Here is a 14,471-nt window from a genome sequence, read left to right as displayed (position 1 = left end):
AATTTCCGCTTCGAACAATAAACCCCTGATTCTATTGTTGTTGTTAAGACTTTGGGAAAATCAAACTAAAATAAAAGCGTACGAACATAACTATATCTATCCAGCAATATCTTCATTACTAGTCTCTGTTTCCTATCTAACTTGTCCAATAATGATACAAAGTCGTCTCTTTTATTAATAATAATAATAATTTAAAAAAAAAACAAGTAATTATGCTCCTTAAAGATACAAAATAACTTAGAATGGAATTTCATGCAAGTGGGCAGCTGGGCATATCTCAAGAGATCGATGCGATGACAGGACTAAAACCTTCCAACGTTATTTGTCTGTGTTTGTTGTAATGCAGAGCCAGCAGCTAGCTGGGGTGTGGTCCAATCTGGTGGTAACATGGGAGCTAGCTAGTGGCTACGTACGTATCACCTAATGTCTTCTGGTGTCTTGACCCATGGTGGACCCTTGGCTCATGGACACAACCAAGCCGGCTACCACACGTTATTTCCGTAAGAGAGTGGTGTGGCTCTTGATCAATCCATCCTCCTCTTTGCCTCTTCATGTGCTACGTGACAGACTCCATCTATTATAATCCCTCCAAATCCACCCAAAACCCCACACCTCCCCTCTCATATCACCAGCTCTACTACTAGTAACAACAACTAAGCCTCTCTCTCTCTATAAATATTCCTCTCTCCTCTTTTACTCTTTTGATTCTTTACCGTCTATCTCTGTCTTCCCATGATTCCAATCTTCCGATCATGCCTTCCCAGCCCAACTCCCACTTCTCCCTTCCAAGGTTTATACATATATATATATATATACCTCCTGCACTCAAACGCATGCATGCACGCATACTTTTTTTTCTTTTCTCTTTTTGAATGGCAGCATAATTAACATTTTTTTCATATGTATGGTTCCGCAGGTGGATTGGATTACTGTGTCACAAGAACAGCCAAAGCGAAACTGGTGACAATAGTGACAACAGCAACCTTAACAGTACCAACAACATTGACGACAGCAACCCAATCTCTAACTCCATAGAATGCTACGCTTGCACACAAGTAGGAGTCCCTGTCTTCCACTCCACAAGCTGTGACCAGGCCCACCAGCCTGAATGGGAGGCCTCCGCGGGCTCATCATTAGTCCCCATCAAAAACCGGCTCGGTTCAAGAAAGAGCCCAGCTAACCGAGCCCAATCTCGCCGGCCGGCCGGTCCATTAGGAACTGTTCTCGATCCACGTAGCAAGCGCGTACAGAAATGGAACCGGGCTTTCCTGCTAGCACGTGGCATGGCTTTGGCGGTCGATCCCTTGTTTTTCTACGCTTTGTCGATAGGGAGAAACGGGGCCCCTTGCTTGTACATGGACGGTGGGTTGGCCGCAATCGTGACCGTCCTTCGCACGAGTGTGGATGCTATACACTTGTGCCATCTGTGGTTACAGTTCAGGTTGGCTTATGTGTCAAGAGAGTCTCTTGTTGTGGGGTGCGGGAATCTGGTGTGGGACGCACGTGCCATTGCATCTCATTACGTGAGGTCTCTTAAGGGCTTTTGGTTTGATGCTTTCGTCATTCTTCCCGTTCCTCAGGTTTGTCTTTCTTACCGTTCCTCAGGTTCGAAATTTCTTTTTGGCTTTAATTGACTTTCCCAGGCTTCTGGTTTCTGAAAATAATGCCAGATGGATGGATTTTTACTGAATTATGACATAGAGGGTGCTGCCTGAAGATATTGATAGGGTAGCTTGTGCATGATTAACACGTGTGTGTTTTTTTAAAAAAATTATGTTACTATTATTTTCTTACATCTTTTTGGTGTCTAAGGATCGGTATGGATGCTTGCTTGCTTGGGGTTTACTTGGTACATTTAGTAAAAATTGTTTTTTAAAATATTTTTTTATTTAAAAATATATTAAATTAATGTTTTTTTTGTTTTTTTGTTTTTTTATATTAACAAATAAATTTTAACAAGAAAAACAGGTTTTAAAGCCATTATTTTGAGTATATTCGTTCATAAATTATTACATATTTGTTCTGTTATTTATATATATAAAAAAAAAAGTTAAAAGTTTGCAGGAGAGAGAGAGAGAGAGTGTTAGATGAGGGTGGGGAACGTATTAATTTCTCAACAATCAAGGAAATCATGGGACCACGGGCCAACAATAATGGACAACAATGTCACTCAACGTTAAGGGCTTGGGTTGTGTACAGACACTGCAAGCACAAGGTAGAAGGCGAGCTGTCCGTATAGAGTTCAACATAAACCAGAAACTCCCAAGTTCTTACCTTGATGCTCATGCTTGTCCAGAAACTTGCAAATATTTATATGCATGAGAACTTAAAAATAAAAGGAAGAGATTTCTTGTTTTCTATTCAATTATGGGATCTATAGTTCCTGAATGATCATGATTTGAAAATTTGATAGCACTGGGTATTTGTTTAATGGGTGAGACGACCCCACCAGACCCCACCATGGATGTAGCCAAGTGTTCATTTTTCAGCTTAATGTTTTCGTAGGTATATATGTGGTGGACTAATGTCAGCACGTACTATGCTCTAATGATGAGCTTTAGATTAATGGAACTAGGAAGGTAGCTTACATTTTATCTTTATTATGATAAAAGATATTGATTTGACGGTTGAGCCTTTGTCTCAGTACTGTTTGATCTTGTTCATGGAAAACCAGCAGAGGTCATGCAAGTGCTGTTTTTCTTGATTATCTTCAAGTTCATTAGTAAATGATGATTGCTTAATTTTTCAAATAATCTTTTCTTTATATTAGGTTTCCAGTTCTACTATCTTACCACCATATAGTGTTTACTAATTCCGCCACCTGTTGGAGCTTGATGCTTAGCTCATCCTCTTTGTTTTGCAGGCTGTATTTTGGTTACTTGTACCGAAATTAATCAGAGAAGAGCAGATTAAGCTCATAATGACAATACTTTTGTTGATCTTCTTGTTCCAATTCCTCCCTAAGGTGTACCACTGCATATGCTTGATGAAAAGAATGCAAAAGGTCACAGGTTATATATTTGGCACCATTTGGTGGGGCTTCGGCCTTAATCTCATTGCCTACTTCATTGCCTCTCATGTAAGTTACTAGTATTTATGTGCTAATGCTAAGCTTCTCGTACCATCAATGTTGGGAGTGCAATAAGCTTTATGTTTAATGCCCCTTTTCCTTACTTTTGCAGGTTGCAGGTGGATGTTGGTATGTCCTCGCAATACAACGCGTTGCTTCATGCCTCAAGCAGAGTTGTGAGAGTAGGCCTAATTGTGATCTCTCTTTGGCTTGCTCGGAGGAGGTTTGCTATCAGTTCCTGTTACGAGCAGGCACAATTGGAAATCCATGCGTTGGTAACACAACACATACTGTTAGAAAGCCTATGTGCCTGGATGTTAATGGAGCATTCAATTATGGGATTTACAAGTGGGCTCTTCCAGTCATTTCTAGCAATTCTTTGTCCGTGAAAATTCTTTATCCCATTTTCTGGGGTTTAATGACCCTCAGGTAAATGATAAAACAATTAGTTTCACCAATTTTGATACTCCGCGTCGTCTCTTGGATCCAATTTGTATGTTGTCTGATGGACTTGCTAGCCTTCAGGATCATATTTGAGCGCCCCCCTTTTAGAGTCCTCTGCTGTTTTGCTATGTTGACATCTAAAAAATAAGAAAAAGAAAGATTATTGATATTTCCTGTCATTCTTTAGTTTAACAGCAGATTAGGTAATGACTCGTGAGTCCTGAACTTGCTTGGTAGTCGATATTCTTGGAAATCCTAATATATTGTGCCTATGTGTGCAGCACCTTTGGCAATGATCTTGAACCAACAAGTCACTGGCTAGAAGTAATCTTCAGTATATGTATTGTTCTCAGTGGTTTAATGCTCTTCACTCTACTGATTGGGAACATCCAGGTGAGCTGATTCAAACACTCTTAATTTTGTGGATGCCGAACCTATTGATCATTAATAACCTGTTCAATGATGAGAAATTATGATTTCAACAAAGGTGTTCTTGCACGCGGTCATGGCAAAGAAGAGAAAAATGCAGCTGAGATGCAGAGATATGGAATGGTGGATGAGGAGGAGACAGTTGCCTTCTCGTTTGAGACAGAGAGTTCGCCATTATGAACGGCAGAGATGGGCAACCATGGGAGGTGAAGATGAGATAGAACTAATCAAAGACTTACCTGAAGGACTCCGGAGAGATATCAAGCGCTATCTTTGCCTAGATCTTATCAAGAAGGTGACAGAAATGACCGCTTAGAAATGATAACTCCGTTCTCTTTATTTATTCGGAGACTAGCGACCTAGAATTAGCTTTACTTTATATGCTGTTCAAGCAAAAAACATATTGCTGATAACTTTTGCAAGGTTGTTTAGCTGTCAGATAAAGGATATTTCAGAAGAAAAAGATAACATTTTTGAGAGGTTATATGCACAATTGCAAGTCAAAGAAGGCACCTTTAACATCTTAGAAGTTATTCTTCCTAGAGCGATCTTCTCCAGAAAACAGCAGCACTGTTGTAGAGCTTAGAGTTCTACTGTGACTGCAATTTTTTTATTTTTTCCAGGTACCTTTGTTCCACAACCTGGATGATCTTATTCTTGACAACATCTGTGATCGGGTTAAGCCCCTTGTTTTTTCTAAAGATGAGAAGGTAAAACTTGAACTATATTTATATCATTTTACTAACCTGTCAAACACTACTGAAAATCACTTCATTTTTTTGCCATTCCATGATACAGATAATCAGAGAAGGAGACCCAGTGCAAAGGATGGTGTTCATTGTTCGTGGGCGTATAAGGAGTAGCCAGACTCTTAGCAAAGGCATGGTGGCAACTAGTGTGCTTGAGCCAGGAGGCTTCCTGGGTGACGAGCTGCTATCCTGGTGTCTTCGCCGTCCATTCATAGACCGACTTCCAGCCTCATCAGCGACATTTGCTTGTATTGAATCGACAGAAGCATTTGGTCTTGATGCAAACCATCTTCGGTACATCACAGATCACTTCCGCTACAAATTTGCCAATGAAAGACTTAAGAGAACTGCAAGATATTACTCATCAAACTGGAGAACATGGGCAGCAGTCAATATACAATTCGCTTGGCGACGTTACAGAATGAGGACTAGGGGACCGGTGATTCCTGTAACAGAAAGTGGAGGTACTGACCGCCGGCTCCTGCAGTATGCTGCAATGTTCATGTCAATCAGGCCACACGACCACCTTGAATAAACCATTGCTAGCAGCTCTTCAGTCATTGTTGCAATAAAGTCTTGTTTCTGTAGGCGGAAAATCCTTCACCGGAAAACACCTACACGATGTTGATGTTGGGTGGTTTAACTGTTTATATAAACAGTTAAACATTTTAATTTATATCTTTGCCCCTTGGCTCACCTGGTTTGCACGTGTAAACTAATTGGAAGGTCGCAGGTCAAAGTTACACTGGGAACATTACTGGGTTTTACGTTATAAATGACATCATGTTTCTACTTTTTTATAAAAAAAATAAAAAAAAAAAGAGGCCCATGGATCTAATTGGGCCAACACAGATATCTCTCGTCCATGTCCATACAGTGGAATACTTTTAAACAAAGATTAAGTGTGATTTTAATAATAATAAAAAAAAAAAAAAAAAGCTAATGAATTTAAATAATTCTACAAGTTAGCACATCCTGTTTATGGAAGGTCGCTTAAAAGATGTATTATTTAAATATAATTGATATCATAGAAAATACTTTCTTTCAATCTGACTACATCGAATTGTTTCTTTCGGTCTATAAACAATTTGATGGAGCCTTATAGAAAAAAAATGAAGGTTTTGAGTAGTTATATAAAGATTTCTCACAATTAATTAAGGTTTAATCACTATTATAACTTGATTTTTTTTTATTTCATTTTATTAATAGTTTTTAAAAAATCTAAAAATAACAACAACAAAAATCTAACAATAAATACTAACATTACTATAGATATAGATCAATGCTGGCGGGTTGATGTGGCTGGATTTGTGAGAAAATAGATCAATGCTAATATTACTAAATATTAAAATGCATGGGATATTCATTGTAGATGCCAACACTGTTCACGCGCGGACGCAAATCATTGTGGATGGCCTTGATTATTTTTTGAAAATTCATTTTAGTCCTTAAAATTTTATTTTAGGCAATTTGATTTTTTAAGTTCAGTTACTTTTGATTTCTTAGTCAATGTGGGATTGAAAGAATAGGGACCGAAATGAAAAAGGCGTCAAACATGGGTGGTGCTCTGGAAGTTTTGAGAAAGATAAACTTTGATCCTCTAATTTTTAAAATAACACAAATTATACAATTTTGATGCCTTAATTTTTTTTAAATTTAATTTTGGTATAAAATTTTATTTTTGCTAATTTTGTAGTCTCTGGTTAAGAGAAGAGAGAGAGAGCTCACCACATTCTGGCAGTTGAGAGCGAAAAATGACATCAACACTGATTTATGCCACAAAAAAGTCAATGTTTGTGCGAAACAATTCCATTTGATAAGGAGAGTTTATATTAGGTGTTTTTCTTACTTTTAAAGTTCATGAAAAAAAAAAAGATTTGAGCTTGGTTTGATTTTTTGTATCGGGTGCATTTTGATTTTTGGGATGATTTTCTAGTTTTTAAGGCTATATATGGGTTTTATAACGGTTTCAAAGGTGTTTTGTAGATATTTTGGATCATAATAGGTTGAAAAACTGGTTTTGGGTCAAAACAACTTAAACCTTGATTTTTTCATCACCATGGTGGCTGGAATCTGGGCAAATCAAACGAGATTTTTCTTTTCAAAAAACATTGGGGCTTATACGTCGTCTACCCCAGTTGCAACAAAAAAATAAAAGCCCAGACACGCAAGCCCTGACAAAATGGGCCAAGCCCAACAGCTCCTAGTCTTTGCTTTTTTTCTAAAATATTTTTTTCTAATTATTTTTTAAAATTAAAGTTTTTTTATATGGTTTTTTTTTCTCTAATTTGTTTTATTTATATTTAGATTAACACTCCTTCTCTCTTTCATTTTATTTAGAGAGAATATTTTAAATGACAATTATTTTTTTGGTTATGCATTTAAATTTTGAAGAATTTTTATGATTCATCTATAATTTTTTTTATATCTTTTATATAAATGAACTTTATTTTTGAAAATAAAAAAATTTATTTTCATATTATATTTATAATATGTGTAATCTTGAATAATATTTTTTCTCTTTTATTTTATTCAATCAATTTAATTTGTCTCTTTATTTTTATTATCGTTTGATTGATCATAAAATTATTATTTTAATAAATAAATTTAGCAAAAACAACCGGGTAAATGTCTCGTCTTAAAAGATTAAATATTTTGATCTATATCTATTTCTAAAAAAAAAAATTAATTATCATTTATGGTTTTTTTTTTTATTAACACACATAATTCTTAATTTATTTGATTACATGTATCCATAAGCTTTTTAATTTTAACTTAAAAAAAATTAAATATAAAAACATATTGAAAAACCTATATATATAATTTTTTTATTTTAAAAAAATATATTTAATCTACAACAAAACACGAGTAAAGTATATAGTATCATTAATTTAATGAACACAGAATGCTTAAAAGAATTCCCAGAAAAAATCACTTTTCTCTCTTACGCATGCATTATTCTAGAATTGAAAATAAATTCTAACATTGTACTTGTTGCTTCAAATGTTATGATTTCTTACGGAGTTTTCAAAGCTCCTTGTTAACTTTCCAAATCTTTTATTGGAAAAATTCACATTGAGAAGAAACTCGAGTCATCCTCTTGAAAAAAAAAAAAAAAAACCGTGAGTAATTTAAAATAAAACTGAATTTTTTTATTAAAATAATGTAGTTTAAATATTTTTAAGAAATAAATTCATGGTTGAATTTACTATTTATTTCGGGTTAATCAATCCAACCCATCGCAAAGCCTTTGAGCCGAATCGCCCGGGCTTTACACGTATCAACTACATAAATTTCTCTTACCATCGGTGATGCAAAGCAGAAAGCCAAGTGATTGTTCGATCCAAAATCTTACAATATTTATAATTTTAGGATGTTTGCTTCTGGATGGTCAACAACTTGAAAGAAAAACACTGGTTAACAGAGTCTTGACCAAAATTACGTTGTCTTCGAGTTCTTCCAGAAGGGGACAAAAAGTACTCTACGAATTTTCTGAATGGCATCCAAACAGACCCTAAAAGTTTCAGTTCAGGAGTCCTACCATTCCTACTATAACTATTTTTTGCTACATTATGAGAGGTAGGGGGAGAGAGAAGTCATAGATGGATAGAGTTTTAGAAGTAGCCCTAAGGTCACGGCTTATTTGTCTCCAAATAAAGGGCTGAGAGATGACAGACCAGAAAAACTTCCGCCAAATTTAGGAACTCAATATCCAAGTTCTACAGGATTTCTCGTTTCACTTTAATAGCAACAACAAAAAAATAACATGGACATTATCATCATCATCATCATCTTCTGCTGGCCTCCCTGAACACCTTTCCTGCGTGCCCTTCGCTAGCTTTTTCTAGGGTTTCTAGACCCTCCCTAGATAGCATTTGATATAGAATTAGTAGCTCCATGTTCAACTCAGGTATGTAATGTTTAGGCCTGATAAATTGAAGTAGAGCTTTAATTAATCAACTGGGGTTGGTGTAATTATATTAATTAATTTAGAAGAGTGATAGTTACATCGATGAAAAGAAGCTGCACTTTTAGTGCCTTGTCAGCCACCGAATGTCTCACCAAGATTCCATTTTCAGCGTTGCACAGTCTGGTTCTTCTAAGTAGATCAAATACGTGCATTTTGGTTGTAGCTCATATGAAATCTTCTGTCATTTTAAGCAGGTTCCTTGGCATCTCAAAGGAGCCCATTGTATCAGCTAGATGGGGTTGAAGTTTGCGAAGCAGGGGCCAGGAAAGGCTTTGAACACAGATTTGTCTCATGCTCAACTCTCATTGATTAATTGTATCACCAAGAGTATTTATATTCGTAACTGGGTATCCAAGCATCGAAGGCGAATGCTTGTTGCTGGTTATGATCTTGACATGTCTTATATCACAGGTCGTATATTGGCAATGTCATTCCCTGCAGAGCGTGTGCGAGCAATGTATCGTAATCCTCTCTGGCAGGTGAAATCTGTACTGGACATGCGGCATGGGGAGCATTATAAGGTGCTTATTTTATATTTTATTGTTTGAATGGAAAGCCAAAGAAAATGACTTTGACAGAACTCTCTTGCTTATTTCTCGAGATATTCCCTCATAGGGTGGCCACACATTGTGATGTTTTGGTGACCATTACTTGAATAAAATCAATACATAATCTTCTTCTTCTTTAGGATTGGATGAGTTTCCAGTCGTTTTTAATGCCATGTACGGAATGTTGATTCACGAAAGGAATGTGCAGAACTGTTTCTTGGCAATCCATTAAATGCTTAGTGTTTTACCTTCTGATTTTGCCCTACACTGATTCTTTTATCAATCAATTATCTCTTACTTTTTGTTGGTATTTCGCAGATTTATAATTTGTGTATTGAGGAAGCTTATGATCCATCACATTTTCATGGCCGTGTTGAGACATATCCTTTCGACGACAACCATGTCCCACCTCTTGAAATGATGAAGCTCTTTTGTGAGAGTGTGGGTTCATGGCTATCATCTGACCCAAGAAATATCGCAGTCGTACACTGCATGGTATAACTGTTTAGTCCGTTTCTCAAAGAAGGTTTCTTCATTTCGATCTTTGATTGTCTTGATGATTTTAGGCTCTTCTAATTCTAGTTGCATTACAGCATACAAACTCAACATCAGAGTTCATTTACGCTGGAGCATAAATGCAACTTAATTACTGTGTACTGGTAGCCTAATATTTTTGAAAAATCAAGAATTCAAAATTTCCACGTCTTGAAGCCTTTGTAAAATTTAAAAATAAAATACGTGCTATCTTGGCTGTTAGAATTTTCAAGAAAAACATGATTGTTTTGCTCATAAATTCACATATATTACAAAGTGTTGGGAATTAAAAGCTGAAAGAGAAAATCTTAGAGGAATATTTTTCGTTGATCTTTTTTATCTTGTTCTTTTCTTAGTTTCTGTGTTTTTCCTATGAATTTTGCAGGCAGGCAAAGGTCGAACAGGCTTAATGGTATGTGCCTACCTTGTTTACAGTGGCATGACACCTGAGGATGCTCTTCAGCTATATGCAAATAAACGCACCACCAATAATCAAGGAGTAAGTCACAATACACAGTCAGTAAGAAAATGATGCAATGTAATTGACAGTGGTTGCAACAATTTGCTGAAACTCTTTTACACTAAAAAATGCATGTGATTCTAGGAAAATAGAGGAGAGTCTGAGCACCTTGAGCATGTGGTGATTTCTGATAAGGTTTAAAAAACTTTCGAAATGCAATTAGACTGACTCTGATGCTCCTAGTTGTATAATAGATAACTCAGAATCTTGAAGTGAACATGATTAGATTAGTAGAGTCACCTAATAAGTAATATCTAAATTTTGGGTTAGAACAGCTGATAGTGGTGAATCTGTTCTGTTATCAACTTTCATACATGTAAACAACTATCTGTTTTATCTTTCTGATTAGATTCTTACAGAAGAATCGAAGTCCCCTTGAATACCTGTTTGTCTGCTCTCTTGGGGAGTCTGATAGAGAATTGCAGCTAAACACAGTATCATGCATGCTCTGCAGGTCTCAATACCAAGCCAACGTCGTTATGTGGGATACTGGGCAGAGGCACTTTCTTTTCCCAAGAGAGTTTATGATAGTCATAGAGGTGATGGTCATACACCTCCTGAAGTGATCTTGCCTCAATCTCGTATCAGAGAATTGCGAAGAATTCGACTTTATGACATGGTTAACACTGAATCCGTTTTCTTTGTGGTCTCAGAGTTACAGGAGGTAAGCACTGGGCACTCCCAAACGGATTTCCAGGCACATCAGCTTTTTTACTTGCTTATGGTTTTTTGCCCGTATGCAGATTTAAGTTTGTAGTGCTAAGTGCTAACTATACGATCTCCTGAAATTCTTAAAATTCATGGAGCGAGTGTAAATGCTAGAGATTAATGTCAGGCACATGCATTTGCTTCAGGTCCTTATCTGTGGTCATTTCTAATATTACTCAGCTCTTTTTACCAGAATAAACATGGACGGCAACTGGCATGTGTAATTTACTAGGAAATTAACAGCTTGTCAATCTGAGAATTAAAAGGAAATAAATTGCTTGATACTCTGCTATGAAGCCATTGTTTGTTCGATTTCCTAGCAAGACACATTAAGTGATTCTGTGAGTTCAATTCTGGTACCAATTGAGTGAAAATCAGAACTTGTATCTTCTCAGCCACATGAAATTATCTGAAATATTGATTCTTTGGTTTTTTTTCAGATTCCAGGTCAGCTGTACCGTCCATCTGTGGAAGTTGCCAAGAGTTGCCTACGACCAATTATAAAAGGATATCAGAGAAACAGTAGTCCTCAATATTACATCTCCTTTACGGAAGGCAATGAAGAAGAAGAGGAGGATTTAAAACCCGCAGAATCGCGCCTCATTGTTCAAATGGACACAGAGAGTCCTATAATCTACCAGAAGACCACTCTTGATTATTATTTTGATAAACCTATACGAGTAAGTTGCAAAGACCAAATCTTTAACATTTAGGAGTACATGAAATTATTTTTCATATTTTGCGTTTGATTTTCTGCCACACATTCAGATTTCAGAGTCTTGTGCAGTCTGCAATACACCAGACAAATATTCCGAAGAACCACAAAGACAATTCTGGGAGTAATTTAAATAGACAATTATAGGAGTGATTTGCTAGCATTTAAGCCTAGAGCATGCAAGTTCACATGGTTGATGTCTGTGACTCCTTGAGTTTACTATGGAGATTGTTTCAAAATGACCATTTCATGTGCTCAAGCCTATTTTCAGAACATTTTTCATTCTTTTAAGGTTGTGTACTTGTTGCCCTTAATCAAAACCAGTAACTTGAAATTGATCATAAATGACTGGCAGGTCAAGGGAGATGTGCGTGTCATATTCTACCAGAAAATGATAGGAGGGCGTCTCTTCTATGTCTGCTTCAACACAGCTTTCATTAGGAATGGCTTGCTGCAGGTAAATTTTATCAGTTATAATTTTACAGGTTTAGGATTCCCTCTGCAGCGTTCCAGAGTAGGAAAAAAGATCACAAACCTGTGCTTTAAGGGCGTAAGAATCAGGTTCAGGATTGAATGTTGATCAGAGTTTCTCAGAGTTTGCTTCTCTAACTTGCAGTTCTCAACACGAGATTTGGATAAAGTTGGGACTAAAGGCAGATCGATATGTGGCCCTGCCTTCTGCCTGGAGTTGCTCTTTGCTCCAGCTAATTCAAACCATTCAGGCACGCTAACCGAGGACGATAATGGTGGTGGTGGTGGTGGTGACGACATTAGTAATGACTGTCCTTGAATCTTAATTCTGATATCTTACACACACACACACACACCTGATGTGATAGCATTGCAGGACAGCAGCATATATATAGCTCGTCTATTTGTTTTGCTGTCTACTTTTTCATGGACAGTAGGCATTAGGAATAAGATAGAGTTAAGAATCCAGACTTTGAGAGCATTTAGCAGAAGATCAGATATGTAAGTAACTGTTTTTTGTGAAAATAGAGAAATCTCTATCGGTAATAAAATTCTAACTTCGCTTGTGCAATGCGCTCCGTGTTGGGGATTCCGGCACCCCCATGCGCGGACCGGGGATGTACTGATAATTGCTCAAGGGAGGGTAAAGCACACTGAGACAATATTTTACGTGGTTCGGCAAAATGCCTACATCCACGGGAGAGGTTCATTTTATTAGATATAGAGATACATGGAGGAGGAGGATTACATCCACTCTAACTCAACTCTCAGCTCACTTTGGTGCTCTTACAGCTGCTGCAATGGCAGCAAGGCTGCTGCCATTGCAGCTCACTCTTTCTCTCTATTCTCACGTTCACTTCACTCTCTCAACCCTCACTCTCACAAAACATGCCTCTTTTATAGGCAATTCTTGGCAACCTTCTCCAGCAATAGCAAGGGGACAATAGGTCCCGAAATCATGCCACTAATTGTGGCATTAGTGATGCTTCCACTAAGCCACAATTAGTGGTGGGGTATTGCCACTAAATGGCAATATCCCAACAATCACCCCCTTTGCCATTTGTGTGGGCAATTGTCCTTTTGCTTCTTCAGCACAAGCTTGCATTTTGCAGCTCTTCCAAGCTTCCATTCTGAGAGCGTCTTCAACACAACATTCCCCTTCGAGCATATCAACCATACTCGGTCCGGAATGATTTTTCTAGCCTTACACCAAGGCTTGCAACACCCCCTCAAACAAATATTTTCAAGTGCGACAGTCATTGAGTATTTCAATGTGATCACAAGCTCACCACTCTTCCAAGAGTCTACTCATCCAGGAGTTGCGCCTGCCCTCTGTTCCACCCTAGGAACCACGCCTTACTTCTCCGTGAGTCTCTCGCTCTTAGTCGTAAGAGTCCAGGTAGCTCTCCACCTTTAACCATGGGGGCAGCCCATAAAGGTTGATCCATATCTATCTTCATACTCTGAGTATTACAATGTCATTACCGAGCTCACCACCTTGACAAGAGTTAACTCGTTCCCGGAACCTGCGCATGCCCTCTGCTTCTTCATAGCAGCCGCGTCTTAGTGCTCCACAAGTCATCCACTTATTGTCCAAGGCAAATGTCTTCTAGCTCATTGATCTTTAGCATGGGGGCAATATCCATGAAAGTCAATCCTGCATTTGTCTCCATACTCATCATAGCCACTTCATTGGCTATCCATACACCTGTCCACTTGTATCTAGCCATCACATCGGCTTTGGGGTTGTTCTGAACTGGGCTCATATCGTGGCCCACACACCTTCTCTAAGGTGTCTTCGCCCGTCGTCATGGGGCGGTCTGATTCGGGGCTCCTATCACGGCCCACACACCTTCTCCAAGGTGTCTTCGCCCGTTGTCATGGGGCGGTCGCATCCTCCTTCAGCTGAGATGCTTCAAAGTGGCTCCAAAAGTCTCTACCACCATGTGCACTTATGGGAGAGATTACTGCAACTGACTACATAGAAAGAGAAAGTTGTGGTATACTCCTCGCAATCCTCCACCTCGATTTCTATGTTTGGAGCTTCTACGCCTTTCTGCTTGACAGCTCCACCTACACCAACTCTCTTTGGTGTCTTCGCCTTTCATCATAGGCGGTCGCCTTTTATCACAGGCGTTTGCACCCCCTCAATTAGGTGCTTCTACAACAACTCTCTTTCCATCCTTGCATGCATTGGAAAGGTCTTCGCCTGTTGTCTTCATCAAGAGCATAAGAGACTTCCTGTTGTACAAACTTTAACAGTCTCTGCTCTGAGCTTCATCTGGGAACACTTCTTCTCCTTGCACCTGTTGT

The 14,471-nt window shown here is 38.0% G+C and overlaps 2 protein-coding genes across 2 annotated transcripts; both read left to right on the top strand.

Moving 5' to 3' along the window:
- Positions 1–590: 590 nt before the first annotated feature.
- On the top strand, positions 591–5,468 carry LOC18107312 (cyclic nucleotide-gated ion channel 2). The gene is made up of 8 exons (XM_006373283.3): positions 591–790; positions 917–1,580; positions 2,864–3,079; positions 3,183–3,499; positions 3,796–3,907; positions 4,002–4,238; positions 4,567–4,653; positions 4,742–5,468. The coding sequence occupies exons 1-8, from the start codon at positions 753–755 to the stop codon at positions 5,225–5,227; spliced, it is 2,157 nt and encodes a 718-aa protein (XP_006373345.1). The 5' UTR covers positions 591–752; the 3' UTR covers positions 5,228–5,468.
- A 2,966-nt stretch (positions 5,469–8,434) lies between these two features.
- On the top strand, positions 8,435–12,729 carry LOC7467872 (phosphatidylinositol 3,4,5-trisphosphate 3-phosphatase and protein-tyrosine-phosphatase PTEN1). Its single transcript, XM_002324054.4, has 8 exons — positions 8,435–8,602; positions 8,857–9,183; positions 9,529–9,705; positions 10,130–10,243; positions 10,719–10,928; positions 11,413–11,652; positions 12,043–12,144; positions 12,304–12,729. Exons 2-8 carry the CDS (start codon positions 8,896–8,898, stop codon positions 12,475–12,477), a joined length of 1,305 nt encoding a protein of 434 aa, XP_002324090.2. The 5' UTR covers positions 8,435–8,602; positions 8,857–8,895; the 3' UTR covers positions 12,478–12,729.
- Positions 12,730–14,471: the final 1,742 nt, after the last annotated feature.

Source organism: Populus trichocarpa, chromosome 17 (genome assembly GCF_000002775.5).
Source record: "Populus trichocarpa isolate Nisqually-1 chromosome 17, P.trichocarpa_v4.1, whole genome shotgun sequence".
Lineage (NCBI taxonomy): Eukaryota > Viridiplantae > Streptophyta > Magnoliopsida > Malpighiales > Salicaceae > Populus > Populus trichocarpa.
This window is presented reverse-complemented; position numbering and strand designations above follow the sequence as displayed.